Raw genomic sequence first — 18,860 nt, 5'->3', positions numbered from 1 at the left:
TGAAAATTCGAGTAATGGCTACTCATGGATTATAACTGCCACTGATTATTTTACTAAATGGGTAGAGGCCATCCCTACAAAACACGCCACCGAAAAAGTAGTGATAGATTTTCTTGAAGATAAGATTATCACTCGTTTTGGTGTCCCTGGCAAAATAACCACCGACAATGCCAAGGCTTTTAGCTCTGCTGAATTCTCATCATTTTTCTTTAAGTATGGCATTGTTTTATCCCATTCATCAAACTACTATCCTCAAGGTAATGGCTTAGCAGAGTCTAGTAATAAGAATTTGATAACCATAATCAAGAAGATAGTAGGGGATAACAAACGGGCATGGGATAGTAAAATTAAATATGCTTTGTGGGCTGATAGGATTACAAAGAAGAGTTCTACTGGGAAGAGTCCCTTTGAGTTAGTTTATGGCTTGGATGTCACCCTTCCTGTGCATTTGAGGTTACCAGCTTACCAATTGCTACAAAATTTTACATCTAATAAAGATTTTGTGCAATGCAGGATTGACCAAATTGTAGAATTGGATGAAACCAGAAGAAGAGCATTTGAGCATTGTTGTAAAAATCAATCGAAAGTAAAAAGAAATTTTGACAAATCATCTAGGAACAGAATGTTTTCTAACAATGATATGGTTTTGCTATGGGATCGCAGGAATGAAAAGCCAGGAAATCATGGTAAGTTTGACAGTTTGTGGCTTGGACCATACATTATCAGGGAAGCAGTTGGACAAAATTCCTACCATTTGAGCACTTTGGATGGAGAACCACTCGAGTTACCTGTGAACGGCCAACTGCTCAAATTGTTCTACAAAGAAATTATCTGATGCCATGGGGCATCTTTTTGTATCATATTTCTAACCTTATCTTGTGTCATTTTTGTTTAAGTAGTTTTATTTCATGAAGAAATTGTCATTTATGCTCTTAGAATAAATTTCCACTTCTTCGTTTCTATACTTTATTTCATTTGATGATATTTTGAATGGATACTGCTGATATATGTCTTTTGTCAGTGGATGCAGATTCCAGGTTCTTGCACACTATCACTTCATATCTAGCATGCATCCCCATATGGAGCCAAATGTTGACCACTGGAGTGGCACCTGATGATTATGTGAAGACTCCATGCCCAAGGATGATCCAGAGGACACTTGTACCATCAGATATCATCAGTCAACAGAGTTTTTTAACTCTACTTCTATCTTCTCATCATCTTTCTTGTACCTAGATTCCACACCCTACGGGGAATTGTAATAAGTGATACTAGTTATGATGAGTTTTGAATTTGTAACAGGCTTAGGATGTTGGGACTCGATCAGCAAACGAGTACACCTTGGAGTGTTTTTTTTATCCGATTAATTATCCCTTCTTTTTCAGAGGCGGATAATTTTCTGGATTTTTTCACTCATGTTTTACCCCAAAGCCGGGGTGACGGTTTGAAGATTGAGCCCCTGACACATCTTGGTGTCTAGAGTCGATGTATATTACCATACTAGATCACACAAGATGTTTCGTGGAATTTGGCTAGGTCTAAGTGGGATTTTTTAATAATTAAAAATTTCCCACAAAACGGGATTTTTTAATTATTTTCTATGTAATGGTGTAAATAAGTGGCCTTAGGAAATGTCTGGGGTGTATGACTACTCGAAATTCATCCTCAGAGGCCCAGCATTATCCTAAGACCCACTTTCGGGGTCAAAAAATGACTTAGAGCCCCTCAAAAGCCGATTTTTTCAAATGACAGTGGCAAAAATGAGAAAAAAAAATCAAAAAATTGAATAATTGGAAAAATTTAGAAATTTTTCCATAGTCAAAATAAATCAAATTTTGACATGGAAAGTTAAAGGAATATCAAAGGTGATGTAGTAGCAATGTGGGGCCCACCACATGGAGGAAAGTCAGTGAAAGTTCCAAGTGGCAAGTCAAATGGTCCAACGTTAACTTAAAGAGGCAACGTTGAAATATTACGTATGACTAAAGTTCAAATAATTTTATTTATTGGTGCAAATTAAAGTTTGTGGGGGAAACAGTGACATGGCAGCCACATTAGAAAGACAAAGTCAACAGCCAGTCAAAAGAGTTTCGAATTATCCACTCAGCAGGTGTAAAATTCAGTTTAAAAGAACTCGTAAAGGTATATGAAATAGTTCACAGATTTGGAAAAGTTTGAGTGGGGACAGAACTGCCACATGGGACAGACTTTGTCTCCCACTTGTCCCCCACTAAAAATCATGGAGCAATGAAGTTTATACGCAGCAGTTTATGCATATTTTACAGCTCACGGATTTGGAAAAGTTTGAGTGGGGACAGAACTGCCACATGGGACAGTTCTTGTCCCCCACTTACTCTCACTTGTCTCCCACTCACATACATATCAGCCAATGGGATCAGCGCAGGGATATGTTGCTGCCAGCCAAAAAGGATGATACGCAGCAGTCTACTCCAGCCTATAGGCAGCCAGATTTAACACGTGTTTATCACCGTTTCATATGTTTGAGTTAACAGCTAGTTGAGTGGGATATTTTTCCTACTTACTCCCACTAAGTTTCATGATTTTCTAATCAAAGTAATGTGTATATCAGTTAAGGGGATACGCTGGCAGCTTAAAGAAATTTTTGATGGAGATCTACAGCAGTTCATTGGCAGCCTACAGCCAGTCAGCTTGCCACTTGTGATTTGATTTTCTACATTGGGATTGTCAATCCATCTCCACTTGTCATTGGAATTTTCCTTGGGATCATCTCCCATTTTCTTATTTATATGAGTCTTGAGCTCTCATTTGTGATCGATAGAATGAGCTGTTGGGCTTGCGAAGACTCTGCTGGATTTTGTACTCAACTTTTATATAAATAAATAAAAGTCTTTGGGGTTACTAGCTTCTCTTGTGGTGCATTCTTTGGTTGATGAGGTATCCCTGTGTCATTTAATGTTATTATTCATTCGATTATACATTGCTATCTAGTTGTTTTTTTTTTTGTGCATTTGCCTGAAGGCATTATTGTCTAGGGAGGAGAGATTTGCAGCTATCTCAAATCTCCTTTGGGCTTGGTATATTTTTTGCTCTTGTTGTAGTTTGTCATTTTCGGTTGAATGACAAACTCAACTTGGTCACTATATGCCAAGTCTCTTTTGCGCTAACAATTGGTTTGCAGGCATTTTTGTGTTTCAAAGGATAGGTTGCCAACTCTATTGGAGTGTGAGGACTTCTTCGGTTGGAATAGTCACCTCCAAGGATATCAAAGGTCCCACAAGTTGTTCAAGCCAACAATCTTATAAGACATCAAAAGATTTACTTAAGAGGGGGTTTCCTGAGCCCTTTGCTTATTTTCTATCTTGAAAAATTATCCCATATTTTCTTCTTTCATTTGTGTGTATATTGGTTTTATCTAGCATTTGAGGCTGTATTTTTTATGTTATTTTTTATTTTGCACGCTAACTCTTTTGCTTGCTTTCCTACAGGTGTTCCTGGAAGCAATTCAAGTTTAAAGAAGAAAGCTAAAGCATAAGCTAAGTAACCCTTTTCCGTTGGGAAACCCAAGTGAAAGGTTATTTGGGCTTTCATTTGAAAGCATTTGACTTCATTCTAAGCAAAAAATAAAATAAAAAATTTCATTTCTCAAATAGCAATACTTTGAAGGCACTGGTTGTTTATGTATCTCATGCTTATCTTATGTGTTTATGGTTATTGCTCATATCAGGTTTGCTTATAAATCTTAAATAAATAATCTATTTAGCTCTAACAATTCTCCTAGAAACTCACATCTTTGTTTTTAACTTAACTTTCCATTAGGGACCGCCCCCCTTAGCTAACCTAGGAGATAGCTCAAACAGAGAGAGTTGGGATTAGTGTGACAGCCCCTTCTCTGAGTTCCCTGCCACCAACCACACCTTGTGGGGTTGAAGGCTTTTCTCACTGACCTGTAGGTAGGTGTAGGCGGCAGGGTCAACAGGAGTCACCTTGAGAATCAGTTGAAGCAGAATGTCTTCAACTGATCTCATCGTTATACGAAATGATCTATGCTAGATCTAGATAAGTCAAAGTGTTGACTTCTGTTGTAAATGTACTCTCTCTCTCTTTCTCTACTGAACTTTGAAGATAAAAGAAGATTTGATCAAAGGGTTCCCCACACATGGTGGGGTTTGTCCTTGGCTTGTGCCACATCTTGTGTCCTATTCTCTTGGCTTGTCTTCTGCAATTTATATTTATGTTCTATCTGCAGTTAACTTTATGCTGATGTGATTGCTCATATGGAAAAGAAATTAAATAAATTGCTCTAGCATAGAACATACCTAAACTTAACATAGAGTTATTGTAGCCAAGGAACTTCTTTGAAGGGTGAGCCATTTCTGGCACCCTAGTTGTATTCAAAATCTGCTTAATAATAAAACCCTCTATATGTTGCGTCGGTTTTCCCGCATTGGGTTTTTCCAGGGACGATTGTCCAAAAATAACGGTGTCCCTTGTGTTGTCTCAATTTATTTCAGTTGCTGATCTGTATGTTTGTGAAGGCTGCAATTGTGTTTATTTTGATGTTTATATTTTTAAATAACTTGTTAATGTAAATGACAAGTAGGAGATAATAAACCAAATATTGCAATAGGGGTTTATGATGTGTTAGATTAAAAAATTTTCACATGGTATCAGAGGGATTGCAGATCATAGTAGGATTGAAGACACTAGCAGAAGAAATCTGAAAAATTTGCAGCAGAAGCAGCTATCCCGAGAGACAATGTTGTTCTAGAGCTGAAGCGACAAGAGAAGAGGTGACGTAGTGCTTAGAGGGTGACCCAGAGGCTCACGCAGAGCTTGCGTCAGCAATTTTGAGCCAAGGGAAGGGCCAACACAGAGGCAAAGAGAGGTAGAAGAGGCTCACACAGAGCCACATCATCCTTCTAAGCCAAGTAGGATTGACGCAGTTGGCTGGAAGAGCAGATTCAGCCTTCGCCGTGATTGCACAGAGCCTGAAGGGCTCAAATTTTTTAGTTGTCGGGGCTAAGGGAGCTATGCAGATTATGATTTGAGGAGCCGGTGGGACACTATTTCTGTCTGTGCAGAACAATGTCTAAGGAGACAGAATCAAGGTAGAGGGAATCACTACCTTGACGGATTTCTAGCGAAGGAATCCAAGTCCGAGTTACAGTCGCAAAGGAGGATTGGAGAGGAGTGGTTCGACAGTTGGCCAGAGGATTTCCAGGAGGGAAATCAGGACTCAGAGGGAGTCCTGAAGAGGAGCAGAGATGGCAGTGAACGGACTAAGGGATCAAGATAGATTGAACGGAGCTTCCAATTTTGTCATCTGGAAGGCCAGGATCCTAGAAGTCCTGGATAGACATCGCATTAAGGACTATGCCTTGAAAGTAGTAGCTATCCCAGTTGACCCAACTGAGAATGAGAAGTATGAGGAGGCTAAGGCGAGGGCGAAGTGGATGATCCTAAACGGGGTCAGAGATCATGTCATAGCACATATTGCTGAGAAGAACACAATAAAGGAGATGTGGGACACCTTGACCACCTTATACCTAGGCTCTTCCGTGCAGCGGAAGATGCTATTGGAGAATCAACTAAGGTCATATTAGATGCAGAATGGAGAGGAGATAGATCCCTTCCTCCTCAGGTTGCAAGAAATTCGAGACCAGCTTACTTCTGTGGGGTCTACACCGGATCCAGAGTTTATGGTCAGGAGTACTCTGAATACAGTCTCCAAGGACTGGGAGACATTTGTCCAAAGCATCTTAGGCAGAGCGACTCTCCCCAGTTGGGAGGAGATGTGGGAAGCTCTTCGACAAGAAGAGATCAGGAGGATGACCAAGGTGGGGAGTAGTGGTAAGGGAGTTCGAGTCAAGAAAGAGGAGGAGGAGGATGCAGCTCTAGCATCTGCGGGACAACAAGGGAAGAGGAAGAAGAAGGACATCTCCAAGGTCAAGTGCTTCAACTGTGGGGAGCTGGGACATTATGCATCTCAGTGCCCCAGGAAGAAAGGCAAGGGAGAAGCTTCTGATTCAAAGGCAACTCCAGCTAAGGTGAAGAAGGATGTCGAGACTGATGACGATTGTGCCATGAGTGCTCATGCGCCTATAGAGAAGAGGTGGGGAGACACCGAGTTGTAGTCAAGAGGACTACATGTAGGGACAGGATCCTTGAGGTGCCTAAACTATTGACATCCGGCTATGGGAGCCCTTAACGACAATAGCATGATGACAGGTGTTGGGTGGAGTGAAGTGTGGTGGAGAAGCAAGGCAGGGCTAGAGTGCAGAGTTTTGTAACAACACAGTAGAGGTTGCAGTAGTGCGAGAGGAAAAGAAGAGGTTGCAGCAACGCAGTGGTAACAGAGGGAGCATGGGTTAGCAGCAGAATTAGCTTCAGCAGCATGAGGCCTCTAGACTAACTAGGATGTCAATGGTTGGGAGAAGTTAGTTACTTACTTCTCGGTAACTGAGTTGTAGTGCAACAGTTAGCAGTGGCAGTGCTATGGGCAACATGATGTAGCATGTTGAGAGGGAGTTGCAGTACAGATGTAGTAGTGGCAGTGGCAGTGTCATGGGCAGCAGTACAGGAAGAAGCAGTGCAGAGGATGTGAGGTAGCAGGCCAAGCATCAACACAGGTACTGATGTGGAGGATTAGTGTGATGTTTTTGTGGTGAAGCATTACTAGAGCACATTCCTCGCTAAGAGAGAGTGTTGATTTTTGGTAGCATCGGATGTTCTCTAGCCATGAAAATTGTTGGAGAGGCTAAGGCACATGAGATCTCCAAGACCCAGAATCATTTGGGGAAATTCCACCCAGATGGAGAGATATTAAAATGACTAATATTTTTAATGAGACCCTAAGTATAAATTTAGGAAAATTAAAATATTAATGTGTATTAATATAATATGGGTGAGAAAGTTCTAAATAACGAGGATCAAGCCAGATCTAATCTTAGCCGTTGATTAGGGACTTAATCTCGACCATTGAATCATCAACAGGAAAATTATAAGAGGAGGATTGAGGGTTAGTTCGAGATACACCAAGACACCAAGAGAGATTAGTTAGTTCGATTTTTTGGAGCGAGGTTTGCTGAGGAAATCAAATAAGTGATCATTCGCAGTGAGGGACAGCTCAGAAGGAGGTTGAGGAATACATATCAGAGAGACAACAGTGTCAAAAGAGGCACTGCAAAGCCTTGGAGGGCAGACACAGAGGCAACAAGGGTTGGCGCAGAGGCTAAGGAGGCCAGCGCAGAGGACGCACAAGGCCAAGAGGCTAACGCAAAGGCCGTAGAGGCTAACAAAGTTGACGTAGAGGGCTTCAGAGGCTGCACTGAGGTGATTCAGTGGGACAAATTGAGAGTTGATTAGCTGACGCAGAGCCAGAGAGGGTGACGCGGTCCCTAAGGGGGTGACACAGTTCCAAAGAGTGCGTGGAGCAGATTTCGCTGTCCAGCACAAGGAATAGTCAGCGTCACTGTGGGATCTTTCATCCGGTTGCTGATCAACCAGAATATTTGTCTCCGGATAGAAGTATTGCTTCCAAGGAAATTCTTTGAAGGGTGAGCCATTTTTGGCACCCTAGTTGTATTCAAAATCTGCTTAATAATAAAACCCTCTATATGTTGCACCGGTTTTCCTACATTGGATTTTTCTGGGGATGATTGTCCAAAAATAACGGTGTCCCTTGTGTTGTCTCAGTTTATTTCAGTTGTTGATCTGTATGTTTGTGAAGGCTGCAATTGTGTTTATTTCGGTGTTTATATTATTAAATAGCTTGTTAATGTAAATGATCCCCATGCCAGTCGGGGCTTCCAGCATCCCTAGTGCCCGGAAACTCGTGTTGAACTCCACCTGGGTCCACTACCATCTCCATAGTCCACTCTACCGGGTACCAACTCAGAATCTCTCGCCACCCAACCCCAAGAGAGGGATCGAATGCACGAACTCCAGCACATAGAACAACCCCAGCATGCGGGTGTTGCACCGTGTGCAACTCAGGTTGTCTCATCTTGCTATCCTGGTCCATACATACAATCTGACTAGGTAGCTCTGTCTCCCTCTGTCCAATGGGCCAAGGTAACCTAACAGTGCTGGAAACCTTGTCTATGTATGCCCGAAGAGGGCTGCTCTCACGCTCCAACGTGCACTCAAGCTGCACCATTAGCGAATCCAACTGCTACCCAACATGAGTCAATTTGGCTGTGGACTCAGCACAAATTGCTCTCATGCCCTCCAGCTCCTTGTTCTGTTGCAGAATAGCCTCACGCACTAATGCGACCTTCCTTTTTAATGCTAGAAGGTTGACCTAAATTTGGTGGAAATGTCGTGGGCATCTATCACCTGTAAACTTGGTCACAACTCCAGATACCTCAACAACTATTGACATCTCGTCCATGGGTGGCTCCTCCTCAATAGATGGATCTATGTGTGTAGGCTCTATCTTGTCCACCAAGGTGTCAATTGGGGTTATCAAAGAGGTCTCTAATAAAGGTGAGTCATGTGCCACATCGTGTATATCGATGCGCTCCTCACCATCCTGTGGGCTCTCAACATCATGCTCAACCTCCTCCTTCGGCTCTTGATATCTGAAGCCAGGTATCCACCAGCAAAAGCGCCCCCTGGTCTCACCCTCTAAGTGTCTTTGTCCTGCCTGCTCCCTTTCAGGAGATTTGGTGCCTTGATCTGGTCGACTTTCCCCACATGATGTAGATGGTTGCACCCCCACGGCCTGCACACCCCTCACGTCTCTACTGTAAGGGTGAGGATAGGTTTGGTCTGTCACCCTCCTCAACTAGGCACCCTCCTCAACTGGGCCAACCTGTCATCGTCCCAATGAATTCTACCCCATAATTTCTGCATACTGGGCTTCCCTTGAGCCATGGGTTTGTCTCAGGTTTCCCCTGTCACTGTGCACTCATACCCAAAGCTTCCATGATCTTCTGGCTCGTTTCCCATAGCCGAGCTAGGATCATGCTCTGATACCACTGTAATGTTCCAAACTTAAATAAACAATGATATGCAAAGCAAAAACAATTTACATCACATAAATTTTAAACAATCCGCAAATGCTCATAAAAACTCCAGAAGTAAGAACTAGTTGAGCCATTTTATTAATCAATGGAGCAAGTACAATAGTATGCGGGAATGAACCTGGGCTTGCCTCAATGGCAAGTTTGACAGAACCCAGGTGATAATACAATGATCTCAAATGCTGGAAATGACTGCTCCTCTACTGCTCTACGCTGCCCAGAAAACTACACTGCTGGCTGGAAAGGGACTGCAAGAAACTCCACCTTCGATGCTCAAAAAATGCTACAAATTTAACCTCAAGCTCCTTGACCAAAACCCACAAAAACCCAGAAAGGGTTTGGCCTATCTCTGAGCCAAAGTCGAACCCACAAAATGGTGTGAATTCCCCAGCTAACTAGCAATTCGCCCTATTATAAGAATTAGGATTTCAGGCCTGAATAACATCCGGAAAATTCTGAAATTTTAACCACGACTCCTCTCAGAAAACCCAGAAAAACCCACGAAGGAATTTGGCTGGTTTAGACTTTTGAAATTCGACCCCCTTGGAGCCCAACTTCAACTACAACTGCAAAACTTGACCTGTTGGAATCTGCCTGTAAATCCTCCTAGGAAATGGACCCAAAGTGTTGGGCTAACCTCTGCTATCAATCCCCTAACTTCCCAGATGGGCTTCCAGCCTATGGCACCTGCTCCTTAGCTCCACGAAATTGTTGGACTGGCGCTCTACACTGCCCCAAGCCCAATAATTCGAATTGTTGGGATATTGGCTCTGGCTCCAAAACTCACAAGAAAGGTTGGCCCTTTGCTGCTCTCCCAATCTTCTAACTCTCCCAGCAAATGCTTGATCATTGAGAGCTCCAAACTCCCCCTGCATATTCTCCATCTAGCCAGAAATACACACTCCCTGTTGTGGGTGAATGGTAGTGTTGTAACACACTCTCAGAACTCCTGAAATACTTATGGCACTGCTTCTCTAGGGCGGGCATGGATGGTCCCCTAAAGTAGAGGTTGAATCTCCCGCTTGAGAGATTCGTGGCTAAACAGTCGGTTGACTTAGCTAAATAGTAGAGCGAACAGTCAAGTAATTTTGATTGCAAGGTATAAGAATGAATCCAAATGAGAGCTCCCTCCTTTTATCTGTGTGGGTCTTCCTTGCCTTATGTGGGCCCCTCCATCCAGCACTTCGAATTCCCTCCAAGCCATTCAAATGGCCTAGCTCGAATTCCCACGTGGGTGGCCCCCAACTTCCACTAGCAACCAAATTAAGTCGAATTTCCTCCTAAGTCCCTAAGTCGAAAATGCTGGGTTCTTTCCCTTAGCCAAAATTGTGCAAAAAATGTGTGGAAACACCCTGTTACAAATGTGTTTGAAAAGGGACATGACAGCATAGGAGGATTGTTGGAATTTGGGAGAAGTTTTGGAGCTGGAGGAGTGTGCTACTTCGCAGGGTGATTTTCGCACTTCCTGGGCCAACGCAGAGGCAACACTGGGTGTTCACGTGGAGGGTAGAGTATCAGTCTTTGAGGTTGAACTTTATCATGGAGGTTAAGGAAAATATTTGGAGAAGTGATTGCTGCATTTTCATGAGATTGGAGGAGCATTTTATTGGGGTTTATTTGAGGTTGTTTTCTGGAGCAGCATGGAGAGCGTAGGGCATATTGGAAGTCGATTTTGAAAGTTTAAAATCTGGCCAAACCATTTTTGGGTTTTCGACAAGGATCCCAGATATAAAGTTTCATAATTTTCTAAGCACCGGAGGTGGGGTTTTCGGCTGTATCTTTGCAGCAGACATTGCAGAATTGTTGGGGATTGCGTAGGGCATATTGGAGGCCGAATTTGGGAGGTTGGATTCAGCCCAAACCATTTCTGGGTTTTTGACAAGGATCCCAGATATAAAGTTTCAGCATTTTCTGAGCACCAGAGACGGGGTTTCTTGCAGTTCTTTTCCAGCCAGCAGTGTAGTTTCTGCCATCTGGGGGCAGCACAAAGCAATAGAGGAGCAGTCATTTCTAGCTTTGAGATTATTGTTTTATCACCTGGGTCTTGTCAAGCTTGCCCATAAGGCAAGCCCGGGTGCATTTCTCTATATTATTGTACTTGCTCCATTTCATTAATAAAATGGCTCAGTTGGTTCTTATTTCTGGAGTTTACATGGGTGTTTGCTGAATGTTTGAAATTTCCAGTGTTGTATTTGTTATTTTCTTTGCATATCACTATTTTTCCTATTTCGGAACATTACATATTAATTCTACTAGTAAGATGTTGATATAGGACATGATAAAATAATGTTATATATATGCATTAATGACCAATGGATAAGTCAAATGAGACTATAAAATACAGTCAGTAAACATCAGAAAGTGGGAGTGCCAAGATAACAACTAAATTCTAAAAATTGAAAAGTATAACAAAAGTAAAATATGCCTGTTGTCCATATATTGTAATCACTCTGAATCATGATGTAATTATTTGCTCTCTGAAATAATATATGAACCATTTTCAACCAAAAAAGGAAAAAAACATGAGAAAGAATGAACCAAAAGGTAAACCCTGGAAAAAGACAATACTTAGTAAAAATTCATGACATACCCCTATATATTCTCCAGAATCGAATCAGGTTCTAAGATCAGTCTAATATGATTTTTTGTTTTTTATAGCCGGAAAACTTTAGAAATGCCAAGTAGTCAGATAATTTATTATTATCTAGCTGTTTGGTAGGTCATTTTTATTCCTGGTCAAAACCAGTATTGATATAGCTAGGGTTCTTAATAACCAATGCATACTCACAGAATATCGTGGGCCAATATCTTGATGATTGGAATAAAGCCCAGACTGAGAAAAGGCATCACATCCCTGCAGAAAAGACCAAGCTCATATCTGTCATGGAGAATGGTGAAAACTAAAAGCATAAGAATAACTAGAATATTTCTAACCTAGAAGCACATATATCCTCTCTCTCCCTCTATTGATATAATGCAATTTCAGACATAGGATTCTGCTCTACATGAATCACATACTTGGCTGCATGTCATGCACAGAACTGCCATTTCTGGAGAGTTCACATGGCTTAGCTGGGTCAAGAAAAATGCAGGGCCAAGAAAGCCCACTGATTGCATAACCTGCAGAATGAACAAATTTTCTTGTAAGTATAAAGGTCCAGTTAAATCTCCACTACTATAAAGTAAGAAAACAAAATATTAAGTTCATGTCTTTCACACATAAAATTAGAGAAACTATTACTTGAAAATTATGGGAAAAGTTTACATTATGGTAAGAGAGTAATATTAAAAAGCTTGTTTATAGTTTTTCATATAATGTAAAGTTGCATCAACAAATTACACAATGCCATAACTATATTCAAGCCTAATACCTATAGTGACCAAGGTTAATTCAAACTTATTCGTAAACTGATAAAAGGAATTGAATGAAGATTAGGATGGCAGAGCAATGTTAAAATGCTTATATAGTGTCTGAAGAAAGGAGTTGTGGGATGCTCAACTTTGTAATATGCCACTTTTTGGTTTCCCTTATGATGCGGTTAGGATGGGTTTCCAGGGATTAAAAGTGACTTTAATTAGTCACTTTATTAAATAAAAGAGGGGAAAATGCTTAATTGGAGAAAAAATGCCAAAAAGGGGAAAAGTGACTTAAAATAAAATAAAAGTCACTTAAATAAAATTAAAGGGAGAAGCTTCTAGAATGGAAATAAAATAATAAAATTAAAGTGCTTCTAGAAGGTTGGAGAGAGATCCACCAGATCTTTAAAAGGAGGGAAAGCAAGTTATCTGGGATAATCTTGGATTGAAGTAATTTCTTGGAGAGTTCTTTTGAGAACTTGGTTTTCAAGATCATAGAGCCTAGGACGGCAACCCTTGGTTTTTTGTGTGTGTTGGATGAAACCCCAACTCACTATTTTGGAGGTTTCATTCAAAAATCTCATTGAGCTTCATCGACATTAGCTGGTGAGAAGATTTGGAACATATATGCGGATTGGAGTGGGGATCATCCAAATCTCCAACTTGGGCTTCATTTCCATTGATTTGAGGAGCTATTGTCAACCATTTTTAATTGTTTGTAATAGGTTCTCAGAACCCCATATAATATAATAGGGCTGAATTTAGCTGAGTTTGTACCTATTTCTCGTGTATTTTGTGTTGTAGCATTTCTAGGTTTATATTTGCAATGTCATTTATGTCAGTATTTATTGTACAAAATTGGGCTATTTCACTTAAGAAATTGTGGCAAATTTTCTTGAAGCATTTTCCTCAAAAATCTTAATTAAAATAAAAAGGGATACTATAGTGGTATCAGAGTTGGTTTGTTGGAAATACTGGGGGAGGTGAATCAGTATTTTTTTTACAAGTGTTATTTTACCAATTTTTAGATCACTTATAACCAGAACACGAAATGAACAATATAGAATAAATGATTTTATTAATTAGAAATGACGAGGACTCCAATCCTCTTTTTTACAATATACTAGGTACAAGAATGCTTAGGGCTCCAACCCTAGATGAAGACACCAATCTTCAGTCCACTAGGCTCCAACCTGTACTTTTCCAAGCATCGAGTTGGACTTCACAAGGCTCCAACCTTGTTTCTATGAGGCACCAACCTCTAGGGCTCCAACCCTCTCATTGGTACAGGCTCCAACCTAATTTTCTTGAGGACTCCTATCCTCTAGGGCTCCAACCTTATGCTCCAATTCTTCAAGATAAGGTCAATGATTCTTCAAGGTTTCCAATATCTTCTGCAACAAGCCCTGAAAATCTCTCACCTTCAACAATGCCCTCAATCAATCTCCAAAGCACTTAGCTCATCAATCACAACTTTATCTTCTCAGAAGGTGTCTCCACAACTCTTCATGTTACCCAAACAAGATTCCTCAAGGTCACATCATGAGGGCTTCAACATGATCTCCAACATTCTTCAATAAGTTACTCAAGGTCTGCACCGAACAATTCTTCAAGTACTTCACAATGTTTTCAAGGAGGTCTGCAATGGTTCTTCAATAACTGCTCTAATGGGTTATTCAACAAGGTCTTCAAGGAACTCTACAAACAAGTATTCAAATGTTTCAAAGTTTCAAGAATAACTTCAACAATGCTTTGCAAGTAGCCAAGGTTGTATGCTTAAGAATCTTCAATACGCTCCAAAGAGATCTTGAAAATCAATTCTCCTTCCAGAGTAATTCAAACCTGTTCAAACCCAAGGTCCTCAATATGCTACTTTCAAATGCTTGGGCTGTCCAAATGTCACAAGGCCTTCCAACATTCCAAGTTTTGTAGTTAAACCAATTTTCACAGGTTTGAAGTGATCTACTAACAAGTCTGTGTGAAAATTTCTGAACAAAAATTCTATTACTACAACAACTGATTTATTTCACCTACTTATTATTCCAAATAAGTTATTTATGAAATCCCTTCAGTAAATATTAAAATAAATTCTACTGCAGATATCACACCATTATACAGAAACAAATATATGCACAAGAATCAATCACATCAACACAGTTATTTTTGGACAATTATCCCCGGAAAAACCTAATGCGAGAAAACCGGTGCAGCAGAAGAGGGTTTTATTAATCTTCAGCAACAATCACTTTTATAGAAAAATTTACATAGACACTGGGACAAAACACTTGAGACTTTTCTCCGAGACTTTCTGACACACTAGAGAGCTTCCTTTCTCTACTGCATTAGCCCTGCGTCATTTTGCATGACTCTGCACAACTCAGGACTCTCTCTGTGTCATCCCTGTGTCTCTTTGATCTGTGTCTCCCTCTGCGTTGTCTCTCAGATTCCCTGCATCACTTCTTCTGAGCTCCCTGATCACTGCTAATCCTCCCCCCTCTTCCTCCACCCTGCAACTCTCCCTCTGAAATTGATCTCCTTCTCTTTGAGGATCGATTTTCCTTGGGATACTGAGTATTTGCTGGTGTATCTCCAACTAAACCTCAAGCCTCCTCCTATACTTTTCTTGTTGAGTCTTCAACGATCGAGATTAAGTCCCTAATCAATGGCTAAGATTATATTTGGCTTGATCCTCATTATTTAGAACCTTCTCACCCAATTTTATATTACTACCCATTAATATTTTAATTTTCCTGAGTTTAGACTTAGGAACTCCATTAAAAATATTAATTATTTTAATATCTCTCTGACCGGATGGAATTTCCCAAAACGATTTCTGAGTTTTGGAGATCTTATGTGTTGTAGCCTCTCCACCAATTTTCATGGCTAGAGCACATCCGATGCTACCACAAATCAACACTCCCTCTTAGCGAGGAATATGCCTAGTAATGCTCCACCACTAAAACATCACAATGATCCTTCGCACTGGTACTTGTGATGATGCTTGGCCTGCTGCCTCACATCATCTGCACTATTGCTCCCTGTACTGCTGCCCATGACACTTCCACTATCACTGCCACATCTGTACTTGAGCTCCCTCTCAATATGCTGCCCATGCTGCCCCTAGCACTGCTAACTGCTGCACTGCAACACCTGACACTTATCCATTTCTGCTACTGAAATGGATTCTTTACCATCCCCATCTTCTCCCTGAAATAAATGAACTTTTTCTTCCTAGGGCCTTGGTGAGGATGTCTGTCACCTGTTCTCCTGTAGGATTGTAGCTCAACTGTACTGTTCCTTGTTGGACACAGTCTCTGACAAAGTGACACCTGATATCAATGTGTTTCGATCGATCATGAAATACTGAATCTCTTCAGGATTTCTGTAGCATATCTCCCTTGTCCAAGGAAGATCTCACCCTTCTGTTGCCAAATTTCCAACCCCAGGAAATAATGCATCTGTCCCAAATCCTTCATGTCGAATTCTGTGGCTAGATTCTTCTTGCAGTCCTTGATGAGTCTGGATGATCCTGTCAGGAAGAGATCATCCACATATAATACTAGGACTAGAGGCTCATTCTCTACAACCAGATAGTAGAGATTGGGATCTGCATCACTCTTGACGAACCCAATCTTCTGCAAGTAGCCACCAATTTGACCATACCATGCTTTAGGTGCCTGTTTAAAGCCCATACAAGGCTTTCTTTAATCTGCATACATGAGGTTTCTTCTCATGTGTCTCAAAGCCTTCTGACTGTTCAATGTATACTTCCTCTTCTATTACCCCGTTCAAGAATGTCGTCTTGACATCCATTTGATGAATCTCCCACCCCATCTGTGTTGCAAGAGATATCACGGTTCTAATAGATGTATACCTGGATACTGGGGCGAAGGTTTCTTCGCAACCTATTCCTTCCTTCTGAGCATACCCCTTTGCCACAAACCTAGCTTTGTATTTCTCCACACTGCTGTCTGCAGCATATTTGATCTTGTAGATCCATATCGAACCTACCACTGATTTGTCCTGAGGCCTAGGCACCACTTCCCAGACATCATTCACCATTATAGAGTTGTATTCCTCCACCATCGCATCCACCCATACTTGATGTTGAACGACCTCCTGAAAACTAGAGTGTTCCCCAACCTGAGCTACTAAGGCCTAGTATCTGTCTGGCTGTCTTCACTCCCTTTTATTGTTCTTGGGTGCACTAATGAATTCTTCTGCATCCCATAGAATCTGTCGAAGTTCTCGGCTCGTTCTTCCTCTGGTAGTAAGTGCATCTGTCAGTTCTTCCTCTTCCTGTGATTCCTCCTATTCTGAAGGAGAATTTCTGGTACTAGCTTCCGCTGGTTGAAGTGGTTTGACCAACGACTCATCTTTTGACTGCTCCTCGGAAGGCATTTCTCGAGATTTTCTGAAAGCTCTATCCTCCATGAACTTTACATCTCGCCGAAATACTACCTTCCTGCTTGCTGGAAGATAGACTCTATATGCCTTAGCATTCTTGCTATATCCCACAAGATATCCTTTCTCTGCAGTTTGATCTATTTTCTTCCTCTTCTCCTCGGATATACGACAATATGCTAAACTCCCAAATATCCTGAAATGACTAACTTCAGGTGTCTTCCCAGTGAAGACCTTCTCTTGAGTAATCTTGCCCAATGCTCTATGAGGAGTTCTATTCTGGACATAGACTGTCATGCTGCATGCTTCTACCCACAAGAATTTTGGCATATCCTGATCATACATCATTGCCCTAGCTGCTTCCACAATAGCCCTATTCTTCCTATCTACTACTCCATTCTGCTCCGGATTGTAGGGAAATGTCCACTCTCTTATGATGCCCTCCCTAGCGCAAAAATTGGTGAAGTACTTGTAAACATACTTTCCACCATTGTCTGAGCGCAACACTTTTGTCTTCTTTCCTGTCAGATTCTCCACTAGAGCCTTGAACTCTTTGAATCGACCGAGAACCTCATCTTTGGTTTTCAGAAAGTAGATCCAAGTCTTCCTGGAATGAAGTATTCGGCACCACTAAGAGCTTTTGTGGATATCGGTTCGTAGATGTCTGAGTGTATCAATCCTAGTACACTCTTGGCCCTATTGTTACTTCTTGGAAACGCTTCTTTGGCATACTTGCCTAAAGCACACCCTCTGCATACATCATCTCATTTAGTACTAAGATCTGAAAATCCTATTACAGTTTTCGTGAGAATTCTCAGAGTCCCATGTTGAAAATGTCCCATCTTTCTGTGCCATAGTTCATTCAAATCCTTGTCTCCATCACTACCTATCAGTGCCATTGGTGATTCTAGTTGCAACTTGTACAACCTGGTACTTCTGATTCCGATCTAGACCTTCTTTTTCCAACTCTGGTGTTTGACGTATACTTTCTTCCTAATGAATAAAACATCATAGCCCTTGTTTTGAAGTTGAGATACGGAAAGTAAGTTCATCCCCAATCTTGACACATGCAGCTCATTGGTAGCTCGGAACCGCTCTACTGTTTCTGTTTGAAAACTATAGTACCTTTCCCTACTAGAGTACACTTTGCCTTATTCCCCATGGTGATCTGAAAATTCATTCTTTCTTCTTGATAATCTGAAAAAAAATTCTCGGATTCCTGTCATATGCCAGGAAGCTCCACTATCTATATCAATGTGGAAAAAGTTGAAGTCGGGATTAAATTGGCAAGGGTCCAGAAGTTGAAAAAGTCGTTAAAGTTGGGAGTATTTTGAAAAAGTCGGCAAAATTAAAAAAAATACAAAAATATTAATTTAAAAAAAAACCTGACTTTTTCAATAAAATCCCGATTTTTTCAAAAAAAAGAAAAAAGAAAATCGTTAAAGAAACTACTTCATTCACGATTTTTTGGAAAAAGTTCCGATTTAATCCCGACTTTTCAACTGGGATAAAATCGGCAAAAAAATCGGCTGATTTAATCGGCCAACCAAAAAAATAGCATTTTGGGGATTTAATTGCAATTTTTCCCCGAATTTTTCCACACTGATCTATATACCAAACCTCCGAGGAGGCAGATCTTGCTACGTAAGCAACTTCTTCTTCCAATCTGGAAGCCAACATAGAATAAGTGTAATTTCTGTCTCTTATGCGTTCTTTTGAAAATCTACACGAGTCTCCTTGAGTGGATGTTTCTGCATCATGCTATTGACCCATAATTGATTTTCCCTTCTTGTCGCCAAATCTTTGCTCTCATACCATGTGAAAATTTCTAAACAGAAATTCTATTACTGCAGCAACTGATTTATTTCACCTACTTATTATTCCCAATAAGTTATTTATGAAATCCCTTCAGTAAATATTAAAATAAATTCTACTGCAGATATCACACCATTATACAGAAACAAATATATGCACAAGAATCAATCACATCAACATAGTTATTTTTGGACAATTGTCCTTGGAGAAAACCCAATGCGGGAAAACTGGTGCAGCAGAGGAGGGTTTTATTAATCTTCAGCAACAATCACTTTT

The 18,860-nt window shown here is 40.8% G+C and overlaps 1 protein-coding gene across 5 annotated transcripts in view; it reads right to left on the bottom strand.

Annotated features, from left to right (window-relative positions):
* Positions 1 to 18,860, bottom strand: part of LOC149180289 (sodium-dependent phosphate transport protein 1, chloroplastic-like) — a 614,698-nt gene that overhangs the window by 24,222 nt on the left and 571,616 nt on the right. For all 5 annotated transcript variants that reach the window (XM_089416010.1, XM_089416005.1, XM_089416006.1 and 2 more), the window contains 2 exons: positions 12,027 to 12,128; positions 11,797 to 11,862 (listed from right to left, as the gene is read on the bottom strand). In XM_089416010.1, the coding sequence (XP_089272136.1) occupies positions 11,797 to 11,862; positions 12,027 to 12,128 (168 nt within the window). The remainder of the gene's footprint in view (positions 1 to 11,796; positions 11,863 to 12,026; positions 12,129 to 18,860) is intronic.

This window comes from Pinus tabuliformis, chromosome 3_2 (genome assembly GCF_031772625.1).
Source record: "Pinus tabuliformis cultivar Carrire ecotype Pingquan chromosome 3_2, CPIR1, whole genome shotgun sequence".
Lineage (NCBI taxonomy): Eukaryota > Viridiplantae > Streptophyta > Pinopsida > Pinales > Pinaceae > Pinus > Pinus tabuliformis.
The sequence above is the reverse complement of the archived record's forward strand: the minus strand, read 5'-3'. Positions and strand labels throughout refer to the sequence as shown.